Here is a 27872-nt window from a genome sequence, read left to right as displayed (position 1 = left end):
GTGGGGCGGGCAGCTACAATTTTTGGCTTGGCCAGCAGAGCCAGAGCAACCTTGGCGCAGCCCATGCAACAGCTCCAGCCACCAGATGCTCTTTCATGATCCCCCCGCTTCGTACAGCCTCCCACCGGCATCAATCGGGATTCCACAGCCCCTTGAGGGAAGTGCTTCTGGTAACGCTCATGCTGGAACGTCACGAACAGAAAAAGACAAATCTGCTATAACTTCCACATTTTCTGCTTGCTAGAACTTCCCTTTATTTAAGAAGCCTCCCAACCCAAAAGGCACAAAGACACGTGGTTGCGCAAGAACTGTTATTTCCTTTACGTCTTTTAGGCATTTAATTACAAAAGAACATTCCCATCACCTCCTCCCCCCATGTGTATCAAAAATATAAAAACACCAGCCACTCCTTCCATCAAGAAAGCATTAAAGCATGATTGCCTTTACCACGTCTCTATCCCTGAGTGTCCGCTCACCGGGGGTGGGAGGTGGACTCAGCTTTCTATGTAACCCGCCCACCAAGAAACCCCTCCAAACTTTAAAGCACCCTCCTATTTATGGCAGAACATCTTGTTCTTGTCTTAGTACTTTCCCATCTTGACCAGGCTCACACAGGCATGATCCAACAGGGTGTTTTCACCCCTGCCCTTTCTTTTCCACCCCACTACCTGGGTTGTGCAAACGGGGTCCCACCTGTGCTTAACAGGGCAGCCCAAAACAAGTGGAAGCGTTGATTTCTAGGAGGAGGCAGAGAAGCAGAAGCTATGCTGCCTTTTTCGAGAAACAAGCATTTCTACTTGTTTTGGGGTATCTGCTAAGAAACACTAAATTTCCCCTGTGTAATCATTGGGTCCCCAGCCTGTGCCATGCAATTGACAGGGCCCATTGCTTGTGGAAGGCAGCTGGCAGGGCAGAAAAGAAATTAGCAGAGGTGGAAGTGCCCTGTTAGACACTGCCCATAGGTGTCCAATTTTTAGAGAGATGGCTTTTAATACAGGAGTTGTAACTCCCACGTCGTTAACCCCATATACAGTTTTCACTGGCTTGGATTTGGCAGTACAAACTAGTAAGTAACAAATACCACATGAAGACATGATCCAAATTGTGCACCTAGAAAAGTCAATTTTGGAAACTTGTATAAATTAACCTTACGAAGAACATTTCAGGCCTTGTGCTAATTTTACACAATGTATTCGATTTTATACAAGTAATGGAGGAAGGAATAAATTGGGTGTTTGTTATGCCTCCCCTTTTCTGGTGGCAGCTGCAGCAGATCCTATTCCAAACTATTTGTGCTTGTCAAGATTTCATCGGGAGGCAGCTATATATTTTCAAGCCTATCTTCACAGGTTTGAGGACTAGAACCCTGGTGACATCTTTTAGAGAAGTCAATGGTGGAGACAGCTACAACCAAAAGAACAGCTCCCTCTTGGTTTCCCAAGGGAAAAGACAGATTTGCACTGCCTCAAGCTTAGCACTGTCTTCCTCATCCATTTGCTTTAGGTACTTAACAGTTTACTAATCATCATCTATTAGCTGTTCTTCTTTTCAGTGCAAAGTGGGGTGAGTGGGGGGAGAACAAAGTTTCGTCTCCTTCCTGTTGAGGTTTATACCATGCATAGAAAGCTACTTCTTACAGTCAGACTGCATGTTACATTATAAAAGGTGGCTATGCCAATTTTCTTGCCCAGGAGTAAATTTAAAGGACCCAGTGTAGATGGGAAAGTTAGCATGTGGTGGAAGCGGGGTTTTAGTATAGTCAGGACCTTAACCCTTCCACCCCACCCTCCCATGTATCCCGAATCTGGATTGGGCCCTTGTGCCTGTCAATTCCATTGCCAAAAATGATCTAGTATATTTATATAAATGCCACTTTTAGGCAATGAGCTTAGCAAGTATTGATCACTCAAGTCGGTTGAGGAATTGGGTGTTTGGGGTCAGGGGAATATTCCTAACGAGGGTCCTAATCCAGACTGAGTTTTTTTTTAAAGATGTAACTGTTAGCTATCTTTTTAAAATAACATGTCTTTAGGCTCTAACTCTCTTAAAGAGAATGTTCATGAGAACTAGCATCTCTCCTTACCACCAGCAATAATCTCATGACTTCAATTGCATGGAGATACAACATGTTTCCCACATGTGAAACATAATTTCCTTGATTTGCTGCTTGGAAGCATATCCATAAAGGGGAAAAAGAACACTGGCACAGATAATGGCAAGGATCTAGAGGTGTTAAAACTGAGTAAGATCAAGGGAACCATTTTCACACAGAATCCCAGGGCGCCAGCCAAGGAATGTCTGCGTGCAAGCTGAAGATGTTGTGACACGGTCTGGTGTATATACTCCATAAATGTGGGGCACATTTACCATATGGAATTAGAGAGGAATGCAGAGAATCCAAACTCCAAAGCAGACTCAGCTCAGCCACAATCCTGGTACAGATCACATCGAGGTCTGCTTTGGAATCCATATTCCCATTGGGTCCCCCCAGGAGGTGGTCTGAGAGTTTAATTTCATCTCTGAATTCTTCTTTTGCAGAAACTAGCCGCCGAAGAATCCAGGAAGCACAATGTGGAGCCCCCAACTTTACTTCCCCAGTGGAGTCAGCTGCCATCGGTCTGTTTGCCCTCTGGGGGCTCTGGACAATGCCATGTTCCACACTCCAGTTTCCAAAAAAGAAGAAAAATTCAGCCCCCCGAGCACCCTTCCAAGTTTTTTATTTTATTATTTTATTTTAAATTATGTTAGGCCACCATTAAGGTGCTTTAATAAAATGTGGGAAGGAAGGAGGGATGGAAGGAAGGCCAGATTTCTGTGGAATTTCCTAGAAAACCCAAATGAAAACAGGAGGGAGAGACTTGGTTTGGGGAACAAATAGAAATAGGCTTGGATGGACACTTGGACAGTTGTCCATCTGTGCTCAGCATTCTCCAATGTCAATGCATTGCGCAAGCTACAGTCTACCAGACAGTCTAGTTTCCCTGCAACTCCAGGTGACAGGGAAAGATTGTGGGCATTCTGTCTTTCAGGAAACTTGCTGGCCATTATAGATAGTTCTCCTAAGGGACCTTCTCAGGAACATGGTTTGAAACTCACTTTAAGTCACATTCCTTACACTACTACTGGGAGCAACCATCAGCCCAATAGAGAATCAGGACCCTTTTCTGTTACAGAAAAAGTCCAAGATGAGGTGGGAGGTGATTTGACGGACAGACACCATGGATGATAGGATGGCAGGTGTGGTGGTGGTGAAAATGAAAAGGAAGGATGGGCGGAATAATTAAAAAAATAGAAAAATACATAAGTACAACAATTTGGCACATGGAAAGGCTTACTTGGCCATCTGCATGGAATGGAGTAACCCAGTGGAAAGGCAGGTTTGAAGAGCCCCCCAAAATATGTCTGAAAGCATGCATACATTTGAAAAATGTGTATACTTCTGAACCATGTACAGTAATGTGCATTAATCAATGGGAGAAGATGCACAGATTCCAAAGATGTGCACCCCCGATGCGGATGTGTCAGTTTCCACGTGGAAATGATAAAACAATGCTCACAATCTGGTAAAAACTGGCGTCGGAATGAGTTTCTAGGTGGACTTTGGAGGACTTTGGTGAGCTTGAGTTTTGCTGATGTGCTCAACCCTCAGCCTGCATCGTTGGAGAAAATGCCGGGAGCCAACCAGACTGGCAAAGCTGTTGCAGGTCGGTTTAAAGGGGGATTAAAGACAGAGAGACTCAGTCTCTCAGGGATCGTGCTAGCCAGACATGTAATCCAAAAGTCCTCTGCACCTCTGATGCTGTGGAGTGACCACTGAGATAGCAGCTGAGCGGGCTGGGATGGTGCCCAGAGACAAAAAGACGAAGCAAGAGGAGAATCCACCATGGCATATTCAGGATTGTTGTAGCACCAGCAGAATGAAAGGAAGGTGAGACAGAACTTGTGGAAGGACTGGAAGGAAGCTCAGAGGCAAAAGTATAAATATGAGAATCCCCCAAGAACTGTCCCTTGGGGAAGTCTCTGTGGTCACCAACTTTTTCCGGGTCGTCATCCTCCTCCTCCAAGCCATTCCTCTAAAAGATGTGAGTGTCCAGGGATGCTGCAGTTTCTCAGCTCTGCCCCGCTTCGCAGGAAGGTTCGGGGAAGTCACTCAAGTCCCTGCCGATGATCTCGGTTACTGTGCAGGAGAGATTAGGCCACCAGGGAGGAGACAAATAAAGCATGAAAGAAAACGCATCGTGCTAGAGTTGAGCTGGGCACCTAAGCTCACTGGGATCTTTAAGCAAACTAGTCTCATGTCTTCGCCTCTGCCCAAGCAGGCGATGGCTGATGAGGATGTGCTGAACTTACACCTTCAGGCACTGGAGAGAGAGGCAGAGGGAGCCCCCTTCCCTGCTGGGGTGTTGGCTGTCGAAGGGAAGTGCAAGGGAGATGGGGACTCTTCTGTGGGGCAGGAGCAAGCTGCATTTAAAGGGAGGAGCCATAGCACAGGGGCAGAACACCTGTTCTGAGCACAAGAGGTCCTGGAATCTCCAGGTGAGGCTGGGGAAAACTCTTGCCTGAAAACCTAGGGAGACATGGCCAGGCAGTGCTAGAGCAAACAACTAAATACCAGCTGCTTTCAGAGCTCAGTTCCAGGCATTGGCTTTAACCTCTGAAGCCTTAAATGGCTCAGGACATGGCTGCCAACACCTGTTCTTTTATGAACCTGACCAAGATGTGCAGAGGGTGCCCACGGAAGGCTCTTGGGTCAGCATGCACAAAAGTGCATTCTCCAGGGTCAGAATGTGCTCTCTCAAGAACAGTCTGTCCCTTAGGTGGCCGAGTCCTAAGCTGCTTGGGACTTCAAACACCTCGAACTCAGCCCAAAGAGCAACTGGCAACCAGGAGTTTCTGAACAGGTATAAATCCAGTCCCAAGACTACATACTGGAGTACCCTCTCCCAACTTAATCAGGATGATGTGGTTAGTGCCCACTCTCCTGACTCTGAAAAGGTAAAGCTGCATCTTTGTTACTTTAGCCTTTGATGTTTTACCATTATACAGGTATTTTTATGGCTTTGGTTGGGTTAGGGTTATGGTTAGTAAATACAGTACTAACCAGTAGCCAGTACTAACAGTTACCGGCTGGCTTTACTAAGAAATAATTGTGCAAATACTGTATTGCTGCTTCGAAAGCAAGCAACTGAAATCCCATGCTCAAATAAGGCTCTTGGGGTCAGGATCAGGGTGTGGACGGGAGGAATCAGAGCAGAGGAACTGGGACCAGGATAACAGAACTTAAGGCAGGGAAAAGCCCAACTGCTGCCTGGAGTCTGGTAGTTAAGTCAGAGGCAGGATCATGGTCAAGGGACAGGCCAAAGTCAGGAACCATGAGCTTGTAGAAGAGTAATCCAAAGACATCATCATGAACAAGCTGAAGGCCAAGAACCAGGAAGACAACAGGTACCTTGAGCAGGTACTTTGAGGGAGAATAACTAGTCAGGATTCAGGAGCACCAAAGGGGTGGCAGGCAAAGCTAGGTAGCAAGGCACATTATGGCAAGGCAAGGCAAACCCAGATCTGGATGCAGCAAGGGTGAGACAAGATGCAGAACTGAGCCACAGAGAGGCTAGCAGGTTGCAGGAAAGTAGGACGGGACCAGATCAGCCAAGGGGAACACGCTGGACCTCACCACAGCTAGCAGGAAGATCTGCATTGCTGGGGCTGCCAGCAGAGGGAAGAGCCTCTTTCCCCACGGCTCCCAGCTGGTGCTCATCAGGAGGCCAAGGGCTCTGGAAGGCCTGGGACCAATCCCAGAAGTGCTACAGTGGCCATGCCAGTTCTGGCCACCAGATGGAGCCCCGAAGCAGCCTAGATCCTGACCCTTGGGCATTGGTTTGGTTCGACAGCACATTTCTTGCCTTACCTTCCTCCAGCGTGATCCCATGGATGGGCAAGTTATCCCGGAAGCCACTGCTGAACCCCGATTTTTCCAGCTCCTTGGGGCTGTGCTCCTCGGACACCAGCTCCGGGCCCGTCCATTCTGGAGTCCTTTCTCCACCGTGGGCTTCTCCCCGCCCTGGTGGTTGTGGGCCAAGCTGTTGACTGGGAGGCTGGAAGAGAGGTGGACGGCAGTCTAAAGTGTGGAGGCGAGGGAGTCCAGCTGGAGCAAGGAGGGGGACTGAAAGGTTAACACCCCGGTAGGCCTCATTGCCAGGGAAGCGGAAGGCTGGGCTGTAGTGGGGTGGCAGGCTGGGGAAGGAGCAAGGGTTCCAGTCAGGGCCATAGGGGGAACAGGGCGGAGAGTGCTCTGGGCCATATGGGTAGGCCGGCCCAGAAGGGGAGAAATCCATGCTGCTCTGGACTGACTGCGATGGGAAATGAGTATTTTGTGAGATGTGTGGGAAGCTACGGTGCTGGGCCTCTGGAAGCGGCTCCTCCTTGAAGATCACTGCAGAAGCAAGGAAATGGGGAGAAATCAGCAATATCTCAGCAGCTTCCCCCCAGAAAAAGTCCTCCCTCTCCTATTTCCACATGAATATACCAGGCAAGTATTTGAAGGCCTGCGCGGGGCTCCTTTTCCTGCGTCCATTGGAAACGTAAAAGTAGATCTGAACAGGCCGGGACACTCGCTTGTTGCTATATTCAGGAACTGTGAGGGTCAGTGAGGCCTGCAGAAGCAAGGAAAGAGGCACTGTAGCTCCAACACCCTTCGGTTTCCAAACCATCACCCTCCATCCATTATTGGCCGGATACTCTTGCCCCGACCCGCTGAGACAGCTGCTGCATGACGAAGTTTCCTGAATCCTATCCAAGTTACCCTGTACTCCATAATGGAAACCCCTTTTTTTTCCTCTCTCTGTTGCACACAAGCTCCCCATCCAACTCTGGGTATGTCTTCCCTGTCAGAACTGCTTCCAAAAAGGACAGGTGAGGCAGTAAGGCCTGTTTGTGGGCTGGAATAAGGATGACCACACTTTAGTTTTACCACACTTTAGTTTTACCAGTCTCCACCAAAGGCTTTTCAATTCTGGCTGCATGAGAGACGAGACTGCAATGGAAGTCATTCCTCACCAGAACTACAACAACCTGAACTTGATTATTTTCCACTTTCCTCTTGGTCCCTCCCGAATCAAGTCTATTACACTGCAAAGGTGTCATCGTTGTCTTATTTTTAAACACAGCAATCACTTTAAATGTATTAGCAAAACGGGGACTCATAAGTAAAGAAATAGAACAAGAACTGTATTTTTGCCCTGAATTCTTTGAAGTCTTCATTAAGCCTGCATTTAATGTAACATACCTGTCCCAGTTAATAGCAGTAAGAAGAATAACATACTGGTCTTTGTACTGAGCATTCACCAGCTGGCCTCCCACAGGAAAGATTCATTCAGGTGGGGGTGATCCCTCAAATGATTCAGTCCACATCTGATTAACCACCTCCCCCTTGTCCCCTATAAAAGGCATTCCTTGTCCCCTATTCACGAAAGACCTCCTAGCCCTGTTCTGAATATGGAACATCCAAGACACAGTCCCCTGCCTGCTTCTCATGTTCATGGAAAGTTCCCCTTCCAAAATTCTCACCTCCGTGCTTTTCAAGCGATTAATATTTGCCTCCTCTTCCCATTGGAGTTTTCCATCTGAAAATGATAAGCACCTGGATCACTGGAGGGTAGACCTGTGGAACCTTTTTTGGACCACGAGACAAATAGACTTTGGAGAAGCTCAGAGGGGGCAGATATGGGACCATGGATTCCAGCGGTTAGCAGGGCCAAAGGAAAAGCCAGATCTTACCTTTAGTCCCAGAATATTTTAACTTAAATCCCTTAGGAGAGGGATTTCAAGTTTGTAGAACAGGGGGAATATGTGCAAAATCTTGGAAACTACCAACAAGTTGGCAGTGAAAATAAAAATGATGGCGCCAGGGAACGGCAGTAAGGCTGTCCAGGAAACACCGAAGGGCCAGATTTAGAGCAGGGTGCGGTCAAATTTGCCTGGAGGACTTGAGGTTTAGCAGCGGCAAAGGGGACGAGACCTGGGCAAAGCATTAACCAGTTTTACTAGAATGAGGGATGCCAGCAAGACTCACTGCATCAAGCCAAAGACTCACCTGGCCCAGTCTGCTTCAGTAAGCCTCCAAGCTGGGCTTGCTGGGGAGAGCCATAGCCTGCTTTTTGTCCCCAGCACCCTGCAGACTGCTCCTGAACATGCAGGCTCCATCGTTAGTGATTGCAGTCAAGAGTTAATCTGGCAGCCTGCAAGGCAAGGCAAGGCAAGGCAAGCTTGCAAAGGTCTGTGCCGAGCTGTGCTGCTTACCAGGACCTCGTTCGATGAAGACAACCTTGGATTCAGGCAGGAAGTTGGCACCATGGATCACCAGCTCCTCACCACCATGCACCGAGCATGCGCTGAGGCTGTAGTTTTCTACCTGGGGGAGCTCTTGAGCCGAGCGCTGGGCTGCAAGCGAGGAGCAGGAGAAAACAATCAGGACAGAGGCCACCCTGACTTGGCCATTTATTTATTTATTTGATTGATTGATTGATTTATATGCCACCTTTTTCTTTCCTGAAAGGACTCAAAACGACTTGCATCATTCTCCTCCTGCTGCTCTCAATCATATCCCCACAACAACAACCCTGAGAGGTAGGTTGGGCTCTGAGTGGCCCCAAGGTCACCCAGTTGGCTCCATGGCCAAGTGGGAACTAGAACCCAAGATGCCTGAGTCCCAGACCTGCACCCTTAACCACTGCACCACACTCTCTCTCATGTTCCGGAGCAGGGACAGGGCACTGTTATATTAAGGGTGCTCTGAAGGGGAAGTTGAGGTTATGGTGTGCCTCGTTATGGACTGTACGAAAGGCTCCTTGTTGTTGCCCTTCCTTCACAGCCCACTCTTCCCATGATGCCTTTGGTGCAAGCCTTTAGCCCCTGTTATCTCCAGAAACAAATCCCAGGTATATGTAATGGAGGATACAACCCGGATAAGCAACACAGCACAGTTCCCATTGCAATCAATGGGAATTTAAGGCACATTTTACAATGTTTGGGCATTGATTCCAAGAGGACCTATATGGAGAGCTCTCTCTCTCCTCATCTCTCAGAGGAGAGCAACAAGGATGATCCAGGGACTGGAAACAAAGCCCTCTGGTGAGTGGTGGAAAGAACTGGGCATGTTTAGCCTCCAGAAGAGAAGACTGAAGGGAAATATGTTTACACTCCACAAGGACTTGAAAGGCTCTCACAAAGAGGAAGGTCAAGATCTCTTCTTGATCATCCTAGGGTGCAGGACACAGAATGATGGGCTCAAATTACAGGAAGCCAGATTTCAGCTGAATATCAGGAAAAAATTCCTGACTGTTGGAGCAGTATGTCACTGAAACCAATCCCCTAGGGAGGTGGGGGGCTCTCCCATACCAGAGGCCCTAGAAGTGCAACTGGACAGCCACCTGAGAGGGATGGTTTAACTTGGTGCTCTGCAGGGAGCAGGGGGCTGGACCTGATGGCCCTCTGGCACCTTCCGACTCTACAATTCTATGATCCTCTTTTCCTTTTAGATGCGTATTAGCATTGAGCCCAGGGATTTTGCCAGTTTCAGAGGACTGGGAGGATTGAAATGTCCTCGTGAGATGAATCCACTGTTTGGAAGGGGAGCATTCTAAGAAAGAGGAGAACCCCAATCTCCACCTCTACATAAGCCTCCACCACAAATACCCCTGCTTAGGAAAGATCTTAGGTCCCATGATGGTGGCTGAGTTGCTTGCGACAGCCCAGCCACCTTTTCTATCAGTGGGCAAAACATTTTCTTCTTTTCTTGGTAGGACAAAGAAGGAACTCTCGACTCCCTTGTATTTTAAAGACCTCAACAAGATTTGCTTGTGTCCACTCCCCCCTCCAAAACAGTGGCCAAAAGACCCCCATTTTGTGGGTAATGAATGGGCCTGCCCAAGCAGCAAGTGTCCATGAAACAGACTTAGCCAAGTTCCCTTTCTCAGCTTTGTCACCAATAAATTGAATCAAGTTGACAGAGAGCGTGCTTGGGAAAGAAAAGGGAGCAGATTGGCTCCCCTGGAAGTCATTTATGCTTCACTCCTACTCATCTTTGAATCTGGGAGGGTTTAGGAGGCAGGCCTCCCTCGCTTATGCCCCCTGACATCCCCGATGGGCACTCACAGCATTCAATGGGCACGGAAGCTGTCTGGATGGAGACCACTTTGCCGTTTCCCTGGGGAATGTGGACGCGGAAGACCAGGCGCACCCGGGTGTTCTTGCGGCCAATGTCCGTTTCGCCCTTGCGCAGCTCGATGTCCGAGTTCCGCAGCTTCAAGATGCCCGCACAGTCGATGCTAGTGTGAGAAAAGGGATTGAGCAGAGAAAAGACAAGAGGAAGCATTTTGAATGGGATTCTTGAGGTCAAGACAGATGCACCTTCCCTCCAAGAGCAGGTGAGGGTTTTCCAGCAGTGGAGTGAATTTGTCACTTATCCTTCTCCTACTCGTGGGTCCATGTTTTGGCTCTGATCTGACAGTCACCATTTTTCTCCGGGCTTTAGGTGCTTTTGCCATGCCTGTCAGTCCCACAGTTGGTTTGCATTTTTAAAAAGTTAAATCCATCATTTCTCTTCAAAACCTGGAAGCATCGCTCTGGCTGGCAGAAGTGCCTTTCCTATCACCACAGAAGCCCCCCAAAACCTACCCTCACTGCCTTGCCAGTGAGGAGCATCAAAGGTTGGTTGCAAAGCCAGCTGAAAGAACCAGCCGTTCAGCAAGGGAGCTGGGTGTGGAACTGTCCACTCCACAAACCAGGCTCCTTCTCCAGAAAACAGCTGCATTTATTGTGTCCAAGCTCAGTTCAGTCTGCACACCTGTTTAAAAGAAGCCCAAGTGCAGATCCAACAACACCGTCACTGCTTTACTTTATGGACCTCTGTAGCTGACTTTAGAACATGGTAGTGAACTTCAGGCCAATGCGCTAAAGCCCAACACACCCAGGGGCCTGCAAACAGCCAAGACCCCTTCCTCTGCTTTTCTGGTCATTGCTGATCCTTTAGTGGAAAGGCGGCTCTGGGTTTGGGCAGCTTTTTCCTCATCCTGAAAGGCTGAAATGTTTCTCTCAAGCTTAATGAACAGCAGTTGGCATTTTGGCCCCTTCCTCTTGGCCTTTCATATTGCCACCAGAATCCAACCACCAAGAGCATCTCTGAAATGAAATTCAACCCTCACCCTGAAAGGTGTTCAGCGCTGATGCTTTAGAACAGCAGCAAGATCTCCTGAACCGAAATCACATTGAGAATTGTGGCACACTAGGCAAATTTGAAATGCTAGTTCTTAAAACATATTCCATTCCTGTTTAAATCCAAAAGGTCCCCTAATGAGGAATAATGAAGTAAGATGACACTCTGGGAGCAGCCTGGGATGAAACTCTAACCAAGGCATAGCTATTTTTCTCTGGCAGTGCATCGCTCAGATCTCTGTCCTCTTAGAATGGACTTAGAAGCCCTTCAAGTTGGTGAAGCCAAAACCTTTTGGTCTCAGGCTGGCAGGGAGCAAAAAGTTTCGGGGGGGAGGGCAGTTTCCTCCACTTTCCTGGCTATTTCTCTTCTGTTTTGCTTAAATCCCTCATGGCACATTTCTTTCCCTGCTTCTTTCAAATGCGGAAGGGGAAAATGGCAATTAAGGTTTCAGAAGTCGCTGGGAGAAATGGATTCCAAGTGCGGATCTACCCCTCTGCCCTCAGATGATCTGTACAAAATTTGGGCTGCTCACCCATAGACCACAGGATCCCAGCTTCATCTAAAAATGGAGCGATGCAAGGAGACAGACACATATTTGAAAGCAAAAGTATCATGCAGAGGTCGTTGGTTTTACACAGCTGGTGGTCTTTGCTTGAGTTTTACGCTGCAGTTTCAAACTTGTAGAAGTTTTATGTCGTCTTTTATGGCTTTTCTAAATTAGGCGTTCGACGTGCTATTTTAACTAGGTTTTTGATTCTAGATTCCTTCTAGAATTAAGATGGGCTTCTTCTGCAACCTTTTCCTGGCATTTTCCTTTCTCGATGTTTCATTACACAACTACCAGAGGTATGTGGTATAGTCCTACTGCACCTACATGGCAGGCTTCCATGCTTTTATTCATGGAAATATTAGACCTTCCTTGTTAGAAATAAACAACCAGCAGTAGTATCATAGTTGCAAAAAACAGGAAAGACCTTGGAGCATGAACAACACCTGCAAACTCCCATCATGAACACACATTGAATGCCTCATGCAGATGGGGTCTGATTCTGCTGTAACGAGTGGCTTTAACTGCTATGAGCAGCCCAGAAAACTTCAATTATTTGGAGGGATAGAAATGCAATAAATAAATAAATAAAGCAAGCAAGCAAGCAAGCAAGCAAGCAAGCAAGCAAGCAAGCAAGCAAGCAAGCAAGCTCCATTCAGAGAAATGGGACTGGCCACCAGGCCCCTGAGGTTTCTTGCCATGTAACATCACAGGGTCTTTCACGGGCTTCTGCTGATGGGTTCTCACAGCCCTTTAGCTCCTCAGAAGTGACTCACTTGGCAGCCATGTTGTTCTCGGGAAGCAGGGACATCTCAAGAACCTTCGTGCCGCTGATGATGGATTCATAGCTTGTGGTGGCCACCATCTTGCCGGTGATACGGTGCACCTGGTAGAAAGCGTGGGGGCGCAGGTTCCGCTCATCTGCTGTGCCAATGAACATTTGTAAGGTAAGGGGCTTTTCATCATACCCTAAAAGCTAGAGTGGGAAAAGAAAGGATAGTCATAAGCTTCCAGTCCCTTGCATTTTTTAATCCGTTTATCCACTGCAACCACAGAGTGATTTATTTTATTCATCTGAAATGTGGCAAAATCATTGCAATACATATTTTTTAAAAATCTGCCATTGTCATATGGCAAACATTTCCTGGGCACCCCCCACTGAGATCCAACAACCATTCCCAGCCAACACATTTTGAAATCTGCTGTCCTGTGGCTGAATTTTCCCATTCCACCCATTGCTTTGGGTATTCTGCAACATTGTTTCATGGCAGTTGTTCTGCATGTAGGAAGAAAGTGCTCCAGTCCATTTTGTTACAAACAGGAACAGAAATCTGCATATTAAAAAATCCCAGATTCAATTTGTGGCCGTCACTGCTTCGAAAGGTTCTCAGCCTGCGGAGCAAGGAAAACCGTCTGCCTGAGACTTTACAGCTGTGATGTCACTGGATGTTCATAAACGCTAACAGACGAGGGAAAGGGCTCAGCTGTGGGGCGGTTTGCAAAAACCCCACGGCAACTGATAGGAATACACCAATACATCCTCAGCTTTCAATTCTGCGGGAGGCCAAACTCTCTTAATTTAAAAATAGGTTCCAGGGCTAATCCCTGGTTTAAATTAAGCCCCACAATTACAACCTTGGAAGCTGGATCTCCGTTTGGGGAAAGGGCACTTCTAATGTATCATTTGTTCCCCAACTTCTCCGCCGCTGCCCCTTTACCAGTCGCCATCTTTGGCACTCGTCACGGCAGCCGGAGACATTGACAGTTTGGTGGTCTTGCCTCAGGGGCTGCCCAGATGTTTTTCATCAGAATCCAAGACTTACAGCTGCAATCGATTTGAGCCTTCAAGGAAACACTGCCTCTTTTTTTTTTTTTTAAACCTCTCTGCAGCCCTCCTTCCACCACCACTTCATGTCATGGAAGATGGAACATTCCAGGGAAGTGGGGAATAAGGGAAGCAGTCTCACTGCCCAGGCAGTGCTGCCAAATTTGAGGCAGGGATGAGGAAAATAAGAAAGGAGGGGGAAATCGCCAGATTAAGCTGGAGGGGATGCGGCTAAAGGAAAAACAGTCAGATGGACACATCCTGTGAGTAAAGGCATGAGTAGAAATCTCTAGAAAAGCGTGCAGGGGGTATTTCCCGGGTGCTTCATCCCGCCCTCCCCTGCCTGCAACTCGCTTTCCACGCCATTCACAAAGAGTGACGCAGAGAGAGGGATGCAGGAGGAGACCAGCGCTGTGATTCGGGACTAAGAGCGTGGGAAAGGCCATGTCCAAGATCCCGGTTACAGGGGAATGCAGCAGGGAGAGGAAGATTGGGAGATACGCAGAACTAACGTATGGGAGGGGTGGCATTTGTGCGGGGAGCTAAGAGGATTTTGTGGACCTTGGGCTGGTGGAAGGTCCCACATGCAGAGAGTGGAGCACATTTGGAGCTGGAATAAAGTCCCGGAGGAGTTTCATCAGAGCTTTGCTGGGACTTCACCCCCACAACCCACACGCCTTTGTTCTTTCCTCTTACTATAATAGCAAGCTGGCCAAGAACAGATAGGAAACTTACTCCTGCTTTAAAAAAAGTTAACCTTTCTTCTTATTTAGCTTAAATTGAGTGGGCGTCCATTTCACAATTTGTAAAAAACAAAACACAAAACAAGAAACAAAAACCATCCTTGACATTTGCTTTTTTGCTGTTGCTGCATGCAGTAAGTCTTTGAAGTGGGAATACTTTTCATCTTTTACATTTCTGGACAAATGTTTTCAAACCAGCCCTCCAAAAGGGGGGGAAAAGCTGCTTCCCTTTCTCTTCTGGATTAATCTGGAGGAAAATGGCATTAAGTAAAAACAAAACACATTGACAAAAAGTCCCATGAAGGTGGCTTTTGTCTGGTGCGGAGGAGGATTTAAAAATGAATAATATTACAAAATAAAGAACAGTCAGGAATCTAAATTAATCAGACTTATGAAAAACAGTGATGACTTCTGCCTAGATTTTCAGTTCTCCTGCTTCTGGCTAAAAACCCCCTGAGCTCAAAAGCTTTATTGCCCAGTTCCAAATATGGAATGGAAGCTGTGATTTTGCAGACACCAGGGAGACACTCTACCCATGCTCAGAGGTACTCTTGACCCATGCTCAAGGCTAAACCATGATATACTGCATTAAGTGTTCCTCTTTCGAGACCCCATGGAGGTGCCACCAAAGTGAAGCTCCACATTCTAACGAGAGTGAGGCTCTGCCCATATGTTACACACCTAAGTCTGGAAATTGAGTATTTTCCTGACAGGGGAATGCAACCAATTCTGGCGTTCAGAGGAATATCAGTATATCATAGGGCTGATTTTCCAGGATAACTTTGTCTGATCTACACCCTACACTTTTAGGTGTACACCAAAAAGAGAGTTGGGGGCAGGGGGAGAGAGCACACAAACCGGATTTGGGAAATGCTTAGCATTTATATAGCATTTTGGGGTGGCCAAACTGTCTTCTGCTCACTCTCTCATGTTCTCCCCACACCAAGCCTGGTTTAACGAGAAGCAAAGAAAAAATAAAACACAGCACACCAAGCTGGGAAGTGCTATTCCGGTCCATTTTCCCTGCTCTGCTGGTTTTCGGCACACGGGGGATTAATTAAAAAGAAAAAAAGGAAATCATAGGAACACACTAAAAAGCAAATAACTGCTGATGGTGGGGTGAAGGAAGGCAGAATAAAATAAGATGGTTTGGTCTGAACAGGAGCGGAAAGCACATGGCATCCCAGGGACTGCTGGGCTTCAACTCCCACTATCCCTGACTTTCAGCCATGCTGGCTCAGGCTGATGGGAGCTGTAAGACCTGCGGGTCCCCAGCTAAGCGAAAACATTCATGCCCAAGTGCATAGCTGGGGTGAGGATGGCTCAGCCCGCCCTCGTTGCCCTTCTTGTTCCCACTATCCCTCCACCTGCACCCCTCAGGTACCTTCACCATAGGATGTCCGCCGGGAGCAGCCTTCACGGCACCCCTGCTGCCCTCGGTCTCATAATGCGCCCGGTGGTGAGTTCGGGGTTGCACCTCGATCTTCAGCTCAAACTGTTCGTACTGACTGGGGAGCGGCCAGTCCAGAGGAGGCAAAGCCGAAGACCTGAAGACAGGACCAAGACAGAGACGTGTTTGCAAAGCAGTCCAGGTAGATTAGCATTAGTTCGTCACATTTGGTTATTTGCAAGGAAAGCAAATGCACTGTGGATTACATAAACCTGAGACATTTGTAGGGGACAGGATAGAAAAGCGTTTAATAAAATAAATATATAAATAAATATTAATGTATTATCATTTAACCCCCCTCCTTGTGATTTTACCTTCACAACAACCCTGGAAGGTAGGTTAGGCTGAGAACCAGTGCCTGGCCCCGAGTGGCTGGGGGCTTGGCCGGAGAGCATTATGGCCATGTGGGGGCTAGAACCCGGGTCTCCTGTGTCCCAGTCCAACAGCTGAATGCTCATCCTGCTTCAAATGGGCTTCCCCGTATGGCCCCTCTGAAGGATACAGCCAGTCCTTCAGGAAACACACCTGTGCTTCAGACATCCGAATTCAGGATGCAAGAAGAGGTGTGCTGAATCCGGCCAGCTTAACCTAGCCCATCATCCTGTGCCATGGGGCAGCCAAGAAGTCCACCCAGGAGATTTCCCTCCAGGAGCATTTGTCCCCAGGTGGATGGTATTCAGAGCCATATCCCCTCTAAACAAGAGGCTGTATTCTATTACCCTACGTGAGCCATCCTGCACAAAAGAGCACATGCCCCTTTCAAAGCATTCCCAACGAGCGCCCCATTCCTCCTGAAGCGCCAAACAACATCACTGAATGCGCTGTTGTGAAGAGGCGCTTTTGCATGCACAACCAATCCACTTTCTGGGTGGACTCCAGTTCAACCTATCCACTTTTTGGGTGGACTCCAGTTCCAGCGATACCGCAGAGGGAGAAGAAAACCCTCTCATAATTGTCTTCCTCCACACAGGATAATTTTACGAACCCACTCCTCTAAAGATCTCGCCCTGCAGCCTGTTTAATATTTAGCTACAGGCAGAGAACCTCAGACTGCAGGCTTGGATGATCGTGTCTCCTTTCCTCTGACCACCAAACATTTGGTGATTTTCTGAGTTTGGCATGGCTGCTTCCCCCATTCTAGAAGGCTGAAGTGCCTCTACTAGGGTTCAATGGCAGGCGGTAAGCCCTCTAAGCTAAAGGAGGTTAGCCCCGCCCTTGCCTCTTTGGCTCCACCCCCTTTGCCCTGGGCTTTGCCCACCACTGGGATGCAGCTCGTTTGCTTTGCAGAAATTGCTACCAAACGTTTCATCAAGGTGACAGAAGCTCAACACTCCTGTCTTAGACCTCCTTGATTGTTTGGGTTGCCTTTTTCTGCAGTTTTCCAGTTCAAAGCTTTCTGTGGTGAGATGGGCATGCCGAGAGCTGTATGAAGAATTCCAAGCATCACTAGAAGATGCCATCAACTTCTGCATGTTAAAAAGAAGTGGGGTGGGGGGGCCTGCAAGTTTTCAATTCACACACAGAGGACCAGAGTGTTAGAAAAGTTTTTGATCCTGCAAAGTTTCTCCCGTGACGATCTCCCACTAGGACCAAGTTGCCAAAGAGCTGAGCTTTGCAAGAGCTGAGCCAGTTCAGCAGCTCAAATCTTGCAAAGCTCATCTTAATGGCTGACACTGCTGTTACAGGACCATCCTCGAATAAAGAGCGCTCCCTCGTGAACGGAGAGATGCAAAGCTTACTGTTATTTTTGCTCTAACGGGGCTGCTATCAGGGAATAACTCACTGTTCTGATCAACTTATCTTGAAAGGATACAGCCATCTAACTGGAAGAAATGGATTTTTAGAATTACAGGCCGGGCTGGGGGAAAGACCCCCCCCCACACACACAACTTGGAGGTCATGAGGATGATCCACTGTGCAAGAGAAAATTCTTTTGGTCCAGTTGCTTACCTTAACAGGCAACGAGCCATGGCGTGTTTATGCTAGGCTCCGCCCCAGCCCCACAGCGAGCACGCAGAGCCGGGGTCTGGGGTGTGTAACTGGAGACACCAGCCCTTCTGCCTGGGCTGGCTTGACAAGTTGTTTTTATACAGCAGAATCTCTGGCAGGCAGAGCAAAGAGCTGCGAGCGCAGCTGGCAAATTGAGACCGGCTGGGTGGGGATGGAAGGACGCAGGTTCTGGGGCTTCTCCAGGCCTTCCACCACTGCCCCACCGAGAACGAGCGAGCTCGGAGGACACATCTGGGTTGAGGCCTTTGGATGGAGATCAGGGCAATGTGAGGAAGACAAACTGACTGCAAGATGCATTAGACCAGAGTTGGTCCATGGTGCCCAGTATGGTCTTTTTCACTTGGCCACAGCAGTCCAAGGTCTTCCGCCAGACTGGTGTGGTTAGCAAGATGTGGTTTTGGAGACCCAGGTTCTAGCCACCTCTCAGCCACAAGGCGAGCTCCCTTGATGCTGCTGACCCTTGGCCTAGCCTATCTCACAGGGTTGTGGTTGTGAGAATAACAGAGAGGAGGCAGAGAAGGAGCCAGTATACCAGCTGGGGGAATAGAGGATACCCTTTCCCTGGAGGAAAGATGGGGTCTAGATGTTTCTAAGATGGTCCCCTACAGTCCCTTGTTCCCTTTTTAATGGAGAATTGAGAAGGCTGCACTGGGACCTTTTTCTGCAAAGCATGTGCAGAGGTGGTCATGGCCCATCCCACCCCAAAGTGGTAGCAATGGCACCTCCTCTTGTTCCCCTGGCTGCAGCGAGTAATTTGCGTCCTCCTTGGTACAGTAAGACAGTCTTGGACAGCAGGGCACACAGCCAAAACACACACTTCTGCTCACTGCTTTGCAGATGATGTCCTGGAAGTTTTGCCAGGCTCTCTGTTTCAACATGCAGAACTCCCATTCTGAAGGCCCTTGATGCTGGATTTGGCACCTCCAGATTATCTATTCCACTACTCTCATTCTTAAGAAATGCTATGTCAGGCTAGACTTAGAAACATAGAAACAGAGCAAGTCAGAAGGGGTCTCCTGGGCCATCTAGTCTGACCCCCGGCTCCAGCCGGCTCTGCTCACGACAGGCCCACCACTCACGACATGACTTGTAGCTAAGCTCTCTCCTAGTCACCTATGGAAACTCGACATTGGTTCCAAGTGAGTAAGCTCACTTCCCATCTTCACTTTTTCATGCAGGATAAGTCACTCCTTTAAACTCCACACCCACACTGCAGTGGATGCATATTCTTCCTTAGTTAACCCCTGCACCTATTTTTCTCCCCCTTCCTCTTTCATCTCCCCATGTAAGATTTAGGATGGCAAACTCCTGAATGCAACATGTTTTGGAAGGCACCATGCAGGCAGATGAAATAAATAAATAAATGCATGACATAAATTAAACTGGCTTATGCTGGAGTGGGACCCAATGAGTCATGGACAAATGCAGACTGTTAGGACTTTCATGCTTAGAATGGGAATAAACTACATCCAGGCCAGGAAGCCACCAAAACATGGTGGCTGGGAAAGGGACATGGCCACCTGGAGAAACTTGGAAGGCCAGATTTGGTCCAACTTTAAGTTCCCTCTCCCTAAATTACTTCATCTTTCTTGGTCCCCAGCTACAAAGTGGATGGAGGGAAACTTATCAAAGTTATAGAAAGAGGAGGCCTGGATACCATTTTTTTTCACCCTGCCATTGCGTACTAAACAAATGTCAGAGTCACTGAAAGACTCTTTTAGAAGATCTTGTACTGGTGCCCTTGAATATACCTTCCCATGCCACTTTCAAGATGTTTACAAGAAAAACTGTGTGTGATCTTTGTGCATTTTAAATCCCTGACACACCCTCTGTAAATTTAAAAAAAGAAAGCAGAACTTTTGGGTTGACCACATGGCTTGGTTCTTCTATTGCTCAATCTAGCAGTAATTTATGGAAGGGAACCCTAATCATGAGCACTAGCTGAGATACCCAATATCTAGCTTACTAACATGTTTGCTGCATGTTAGCTGGACCAAAAAGTTACGACTGAAGGAGGAAATACAGATATATTAATCCTGAATTCCATGCTCAAGGAGCTGTCAGCTTCTACCTTGCAGGTTTTGGAGACAAGAAGATGTCGCCACCATGCCTTGCTTTGGCATCTCCTCGAGGCACATGGCGGACCAGTCTTGGACAGTTTCCCTTGAGAGACAATTCTGTTGGTCCAAATTCTTACATTATTGAGAAATAATGGGGGGAAACTGCCTGCGCTGCTGAAGATGCGTGACGTCTTGGCTTACCTGAATACAGGGCTATGGCCTCCAATGCGAGCCTTCGACCAGGCCAATGGAGAAGGCACGGCGAGGTAATCCATCCCTTCTTTACGGGCCGCACCAAGCCCAAAGGCCCCTGCGGTGCTGCTTCCTCCATCTTCCCCATTACAGCTCCCGTCCTCCTTCCGGCTAAGGGCCACGGTCTGCTCCGTTGATGTCTTCCGGGCTTTCTGCGGGATGCTTTCCACCAGCCGGGCTCCAGTACAGTTGAAAAGGGCCCCATCGCCACTGGCTTCTGCAGACTCGCCCGGGGCCTCCTCGCCAAGGCTGCCTCTCCGGGACAGACAGGGAGACGCAGAGGAATGTGTCTCGGAGCTGGAATAGCGGCGCTTGCCACAAGGAGAGGCCGGCCGGGGACCCAGCAGCATCCAGCCATCCTCGGTTCCCCGGCTTGGGGAGTAGCCGGCCCCATAAGCTGGCCAGGCCTCATCAGCAAGCGACCACGGCTTGGGAGAGCCCCTTGGAGAACCTAAGGGGGAACTGAGGGCGAAACGGGCTGCCGCCTCGTTGAGCTCATGCTCCACATCATCCCCGGTGGGGGCCTCGTCATCGGAAAAAAAGCTCCATGGAGAAACACTGCCACTGCTGGCCGGGCTCGGTGTGAAGAAGCCCGAGGATGGGGGGGCCTCGCGGTAGCCCCCGAAGGCCTCCAGGAGGAGATAGTCCCGAGGCGAGGAGTCCCAGTCGTCCTCTTCGCCCCTTTGGCCCGGGGAGATCGTCGTGATCTGGATGCTCGGACACTCCAGCACCCGGGAACCGCCAAGACGCACGCGCCGAGCCGGCTGGCTCTCAAAAGTGTCACCATCCAAGTCGGCCGGACGGGGAGGGGGGGAATGCATGCCAGCACGGCCGCCACTGAGATGCAGAGGACATGGGATGCCCAGGGGAGAGGCATACGGAGGAGGGTCCCCCAGAGTAGGCGAACAATAGACAGGGAGGTTGTCCGCACCCAGATCTGCAATGGAGACACAAACAGAAAGTGAGACTCAGCAGGCGGGACTGGGTGCCGCATGAATTGCCTAAGAAAGGCGTACTGCAAGGAGCAAATGCAGCTGGGCATGGCTGCCAGCACCTGGCAATTGATCAGGTACAGTGCTCATGAACATGGCAGCTCCATCCTTTGCAAATTTGGCCAGTCGCTGCCCACAGAGCTTGAAATTGGGCCTTTTTTCTTTTTGAAGTCATCTCTTCTTGCATCCACATCTTATAGCAATGAATTCAGCAGCAGTTCATGCATATTATGAATTGTCCCACAACAAACTATTTTTACTATTTATGTACTTACTGTATTTTCAATCTGAACAATATTCTTGCTATTGAGAATCCTTGGTATATTGCTGGTATTTAATAATTGAATCCTTATTAAAAAGCATTTTTGTAGCACATAGAAATGTTCAAACAAAGGCACGTATCTTATCTTTGAAGACTTACAACCCTGTGAGGTAGGACAGCATTCTTAATTCTTTATAGGGCTTGGCATGGTACTGAATGGACTGAATTGATCTGATTTCATCTTCTAACAATTGCCTTTAAAACTGATTTTTATTTTGCAATAGCTGCTGTTAGTTACTTCGCATTTATTTTAGATCTCCCACACACATTTTTTAAAGGCTGATCCTACTATTTCAATATAAAAGCTGAAGAGAAAAAGTCTTCAGTGAACCATTCAAGTTTATAGAAACCTTACCAAATCTAGCTCTTAGAAATTCATGTTTAAAAAGTTATTTTCTTCATTTCAGAATGCTTTTATTAATTAGCATAAGTAGCAATATCTATGAAGATTAAAGCTGCTGTATACGCTAATTTCAAGGTTATTTCAAATGGTTGTTTCTGGAATAGGTTGACACTAAAAAGGGAAGTGTAAAAACCTGCTTACGTTGTGGTGTATGTGCAGTTTTTAATGCACTGTGTGTTTAGTTAGTGTGTTCTCTCTTCAGAGTCACCAGAAATATTAACCAGAAAATTTATGGTTTATGTTTGAAATGAGCACTGCATGCTGTGATGGGGAAACTCCACTCTACTTCCCGATATAACCTCCCGATTCACCCCATGTCTGAAGTTCCATCACAGATCAGCAGCTGATCGGAGAAATTTTCCCTGTAGGAAAGACGCTCCCAAGTCATTCAATTCTGCTTACTTCTAAGCCTTAACTTTTGGAACAGCCTCCCTCTTGTGGTCCATCCAGTGCCAAATTTGCCACCTCTTCTGCACCAGGTTAAGACAGCCCTGTTTGTGGAGGCCTTTAAAGATCCCCCTTTTCATCCAGGGGCCTGATGAGTTTATCCAGCTGCTTTTTTCCTTCCTTCTTGCCAGGTCTTTTCATTGTATTTTAATGCATTTTAAAATGTTTACAGCATTGTTTTATCTACTGTATTTTATTGTCTCTATATCCTGGGCAGTATAGAAATGTAGATATTACATGTAGATTTCTTCCATATTTCCCTCCCGCCCCCTGAGATCAGCAGCAGAAGCCCTCCTCCAGGAACCCTCCAGGAAAGACATTAGGAGGGTAAGTACCCGGAGGAGGGCTTTCTCTGCGGTGGTGCCCCATCTGTGGAATGCGCTCCCCAGAGAGGTCCGCCTGGCGCCGTCGTTATTTGTTTTTCAGCACCAGGCTAAGGCCTTTTTATTTAAACAATATTTTAATAACTCCTAATATCATCTATAGGTTTTAATTTGCAGCCAGGGTGAATCTGGATTTTATTTGTATTATCTGTATTGTGTTTATTTATTTTATGTAAGCTATCCCAAGGCTACGCGATGGGACGGCATACAAAAATTCTAAATAAATAAATAAATAAATAAAATTAATAACAACTTGCTTACTTGTGAGTAACCACACTGAGGCTTGGTATTTGGAATACTATTTGCAAGTGAGGCTGAATGATTCCATTTTTGTTACTTTTGAGCAGGCATGCCATAGCCTTGTCCTGCTTGCCTCCGTATAGGCTGCAAAGGGGTAGCGCACTCTTGCCTTTGGCACGCACACAGAGGCACAATGAGCAAGCCGTGAGCTGGCAGGTGGCTCGGAAGAGATGCCAGACGCAGGGGCCAGGGAGACTCTTGTGCTTCCTTCCCGTCTGCACAGCTAACATTGCTGAATCCGTGATTCCAAAAGTGTGAGCTGATCCACCAATTGCACCAGCAATCGATGCCAACAACCCAAACAGAGACGAGTGAAGGAGATTTTTTAATTATTATTACACTGAAAGAACATTAAAGATCGAACTTTCTGCTCACTGCTTTTTCTTTCCTTGTAACAAAGTTAGGGACCGAGCCCTGTCCAATGGGTATCAATAGTTAAAAAAAAAAAAACACCCACAGAATATCCCCAAAAAGTCAAACAGAAATACATTTCCCTAGAATAAACATTTGGATCAACATGTTAAAGGGATGAGCGAGGGGAGAAAAAAAAAATTGATCTACACCACCCCCCACTGCCCCCCCAAGACCTATTTCTTATTTTAGAAATTTCTCTGCACCCTCCACCCCTGGTACTCGTTCGTCCACCAGAGAACGGCAGCCAAACACCTACCAACTCTCCACATCTCAGTTCACCATCCAGCCAGGTGCTGCTGCACAGTTGCTTTCCCAAACTCCCGTTCCACAAAGCGACTATATTTCCTGCGCTCGTCTAAGGCACTGGCAGGGAAAATGTATGGCATTCACAAAGCTTCATATGCATGTGCTTGTGTGGGAGGGAATGACAGGGAATTGCCAATGCTGGCGGAAGAAGAATGAAGGGAGGTAGCAGGCAGGAAAGAAAATAGGTTGATCGTCTTATGCCCATATTACAGCTAGAAGTACTGAGAAACAGCAGCTGCTTACTGATTGTGTACCTGAGGCAACATTTGCATCCAAGGCTTCTGGGGTTTTGATTCTGCTCCTTAGCCACTAGGCCAACAAGCAACTGGTGTTTAGATTTTGGTCGTGATTGCTAGAGACCGTGGTGCCTTTCAGATGTGATGGACTGTCTCTCTCCCGATGCCCAGCATGGACTAAGACCAGGAAGGTTTGGATTCAAATCCCTGCTCAGCCACCAAGCTCATGCACTGGTTTTGAGCAAGTCTCCCTCTTTCTCAGTCAAAAGCTTTTCCCCAAAAATAATGGGAGTGGGGAGGGCTTTCTGAGCAGCCCGAAGCAGCTTCAGGGAACAGGGAAGATAAGATGGTTGTGAAATAAATAAAATAAGGACATCTCAAACCAAGCTATGTTTCTAGCCACGCAACCCATTTTTTTCTTGATGAACTTGCCAGCTCTACTTGGGGAAACAATTTTGTTCTGAATTACCCCACCAGCAGCAACAATTATTATTATTATTATTATTATTATTATTATTAGACATTTCTCTTTTAAAGGGCTCCAGGCATCTCACCAAAAAGTTATTGAAAGCATACAAAATATAAAACAGCTAAAAAGCATTAAAATACTAACACATGATAAGAAAACTGAAACATTAGACAAACAATAACTGAAACAGTTGATGCATAACAAGCCCAGATAACCAGGGAATAGAGGAAGGTCTTGACCTTGCCTATTATACAGTACTGGCACCAGGCAGGTCTCTCTGGAGCGAATGTTCCACTAAAAAGGCCCATTCCCTTGTCCATGTTTTAACCCTGCACTCCAGAGTCAGGTTATTCTGGTCTGTTTGTTGGGCAAGCTGAATCAGCAGCAAGGCACAGCTGCAGTGATGCCCAGTCACAAACCCACCCTGGCTAGGCAGAGTGTCCAGTTTAAGAGCCAGCATAAGGGGAACTGGGAAGCTGGGACTGGACCTCTGCGCAAGGCCCTGGAGATACCACATGGACCAGAGTCCACAAACCTGCATCAGGTGCAGCAACAGGAAATTGCATCCTGCATCCCATTCTGACCCCACTTTGTAACTCACTCACTGGAACCTCCTTGTTAAGAGACAGTCTACCTTGGAATACCAGGTGTGCTCAGGACAAACCCGGCAAGCTGCCGCATCTGTGTCCTTGCACTGAGAGACCTTCCCACAGAGGCAGGCTGACCACTGTTGGAAACAGGATGCTAGGACTAAACGGATCTCTGTCCCTGTGCACAGCACTCCAGATGTCACTGAACCGCAATTCCTCAGCTGTGTTAGCACCGCTGATGGGAGCCGGAGGCCCCAATGGGGGCATGGGTTTCATGCTTTCCATCAAAGTGCAGGGAGCAGCATGGCTGAGGGGGGAGGCAGGACTAAAGTTCCCCTCGCCATTGAGACAAATAATTTTGGAAGCTTCGGCAAGGAAAAAGGGGCTTAGAAAACTTCCCCTGAGCTTGGCCCAATCCTACCTAGGCCTCCACCCTGCTTTGCAGGCCAGAGACAAACCCAGGATTTGGGGGCTGCGGCAGTGGGGGAATGCAGGGGGGGGGGGCGCCTGTCAGGGAGGGGCTGCCATCTGAACCCAATTAAAGGGCCATTTCCCAAAGCCCCAGGCTCTCCTGGCAGGGACCCCTGTTGCTGAGGAAACGGGCCCCTGGCCAAAAGACGAAAAAGGAAAATTGCACTCTTGCAGGCGGCTAGTTGGATCCGTATGCGGGGAGGCGGGCATGGCCCCCCTCTCCCGACTTGCTGCCATTTCCCTCACACACACGCCACCCCCAGCTCCCCTCCACCCAGGACTTGAAGGCCCTGGACTGCGGCCAGTCTGGAGGGGCTGAATTCTGTGGGATCCCGAAGCCCTCGCAGTCCCCATCTGGATTTCATTGGAACCAGACGCCGCCTGCCCAGAGACGGTTTGACCTTTCTTGCTGGAAAAAAACCCAGTTTCCTACCTCCGCCTCTGGGGCTGGCAGCTTCCTCCTAGCAATGCCCTCAGCCCGGGTGTGGAGTCTGGGGGCCACCAGTTTGCATTCGGACAAAGCCCCGCCAACCCCCCCCCCAAAGGGGCTATAGGACCAGGAATGTTCCCACAGCAAATCCTGAGGAGGGTGGCGGAGGGGTGGGGGTGGGGGGCTTGGATTCCAAACTTGGTTGGAAACCAAAAAGAAAGAGAAAGAGAGAAAGGGGAAATACTCTCCCCCCCCTCCCCATTCTCATTTTTCAAGGATGCCTGTGGAAATCCATGTCACGCAACCCACATTTTTCCATTTTGGGATTCAAAGCCTGGATTTCCAAATGTGATATTTTGAGTTTTCAGTTCTTCTTCTGACGTGACCACTTCAAGCATCCGAGAGGGTGGGTTTTGGCCAACCAATGCTCACATCCCAATAAATTTATTCAAAGTAGAGCAACGCCGTTTTGTCTGCTGCAGCAACAAAACAAAACAAAAAACAAAAAACCCACCAAAACAACAACCTCTGTAAGTTCTTCAGGAGTGACTTTTCAGTAGTGAGAATGAGAAGGGTGAGATGGGTTCAGTTTGGCTTTGGAACAGAGAAAAAAGGATGTCAGCAAGTTTGTCCTCATGGGATGGGATTGAGACATTTTAAGAAGAAAGGGAAATGCTTTGGAAATGCAACAATTCTCTGACTCCTGATGAAGATCAGAAAGAAAAGGGGGGGGGGAATCAATCACAGTTTTGGTGCTAGTCCCTAGGAACATACCAATAGTTGTGAAATGTGGACCCTGCATAGAAACAAATATCTAGTTGTATTGGAGTTCAGCCTAGCTTTACCTAGCCATGCTCTGAAAACGATTTTAACATGTGTTATTTTTGATTTGAGTAAATTGCCAAGAGGCAAGCCACTTGAGAGTTTTGCAAAAACTGAATTTACAATAATGTAATGTCCTTCCCCTTAGGCATTTCATATTATCTGTGACCAGACATCCCACCCCTAACATACAGCTATATTCTCCATCTTCCCTTAAACCAGAGGGGTTTTTATTGCGGGGGAGGTGGTAATGGGTGAGGTGGGGAGTGAAGTCTCTTTGGCCCTGCTATAAATGAAAGGTACTTTACAACAACCCTATAGGGTAGGCAACCGTTAAACACAATACAGCAGAGGCTAGGAAATCATGGATTGCCTTAAAGGGACCCTCCAGCGGTTCATGGCAAAGCTGCAATTTAAATCCAAAACTTCCCAACACGCAGCTTCCACTTATAGCCTCCATGTAATAGTACCAGTTCATCAAAAGTTTAAAAATACTTCTGCAGGAAGGTAATCAAGCATATTGGTCAGGGGAACTCAACACGAAGTTCTGTGCAATTCAGAAACTGGCAAACTTTCTCTGTGTGTAAATAGGATGCACATGCAACTTGAGTCCAATCCGGGCTCCCGTTCACGCGTTCACACGCGCGTTTACCCTGACCAGCATGGGAGGAAACGCCACCCCCACCCCTTTCAAAGGCTTGCAAATATTGTTAACGATCGGCGTGAGCTCGGGATTTCGAGCACATACGCGTACCAAAGCCACCTTTTGAAAATGGGGGGAGGAAACCACTCCCCAGCTGCATACCCCCCCAAATTACCCCCCCTTTATTGCCACAATATACCTTAACGCAGCCCGCCCCCCGCCGCCAAGACAGGAGTCCCTCTGCAAAGAGCAGACCCCTTCTCACCTTCCAGAGGGACCCCCATAGCGGAAGGGTCCTTTTCTTCTTCCCCGAAAATCAGCTTGAATTCCAAGTCTTCATCTTCACAGTTTGCTGCGCCCATCTTCTTTAGCGCGTGTGCGCTGGGGGGCGAAGAGGAGCTGGAAGGAGCCTAAGCCAGTGGACCCCCCCCGCAAAAAAAAAAAAAAAAAAGTACAATGGGGCCAGGAAAAGAAGAAGGGGCCCGTCTCCCCCCGCGGCACTCAGCACCCCTTCCCGTGCCGTCTCCCTTTTTTTCTCGCTTTAA

At 48.0% G+C, this 27872-nt stretch overlaps 1 protein-coding gene across 2 annotated transcripts; it reads right to left on the bottom strand.

Annotated features, from left to right (window-relative positions):
• Positions 1-306: 306 nt before the first annotated feature.
• On the bottom strand, positions 307-27751 carry NFATC4 (nuclear factor of activated T cells 4). Of its 2 annotated transcripts, XM_044426840.1 has the most exons (10): positions 27593-27751; positions 20049-21036; positions 15712-15874; positions 12536-12735; positions 10153-10325; positions 8299-8439; positions 7567-7622; positions 6527-6653; positions 5909-6433; positions 307-4177 (listed from the first exon to the last, which is right to left on the bottom strand). In XM_044426840.1, the coding sequence occupies exons 1-10, from the start codon at positions 27687-27689 to the stop codon at positions 4110-4112; spliced, it is 2538 nt and encodes an 845-aa protein (XP_044282775.1). In that variant the 5' UTR covers positions 27690-27751; the 3' UTR covers positions 307-4109. The 2 variants fall into 2 exon arrangements, with proteins under 2 accessions (XP_044282775.1, XP_044282774.1); XM_044426839.1 differs by having other exon boundaries at positions 4109-6433.
• Between the last annotated feature and the right edge of the window lie 121 nt (positions 27752-27872).

Source organism: Varanus komodoensis, unplaced genomic scaffold, assembly GCF_004798865.1.
Source record: "Varanus komodoensis strain SLA01 unplaced genomic scaffold, ASM479886v1 scaffold187, whole genome shotgun sequence".
Lineage (NCBI taxonomy): Eukaryota > Metazoa > Chordata > Lepidosauria > Squamata > Varanidae > Varanus > Varanus komodoensis.
This window is presented reverse-complemented; position numbering and strand designations above follow the sequence as displayed.

Coding starts and splice junctions, on each gene's coding strand:
- NFATC4 (XM_044426839.1), bottom strand. CDS start 27,689: ATGGGCGCAGCAAACTGTGAAGATGAAGACTTGGAATTCAAGCTGATT. Junction 15,875..20,048: donor GGCCATAGCCCTGTATTCAG/GTAAGCCAAGAC, acceptor TCCTGTCTTCAG/GTCTTCGGCTTTGCCTCCTC. Junction 10,326..12,535: donor GAGAACAACATGGCTGCCAA/GTGAGTCACTTC, acceptor TTCTCACACTAG/CATCGACTGTGCGGGCATCT.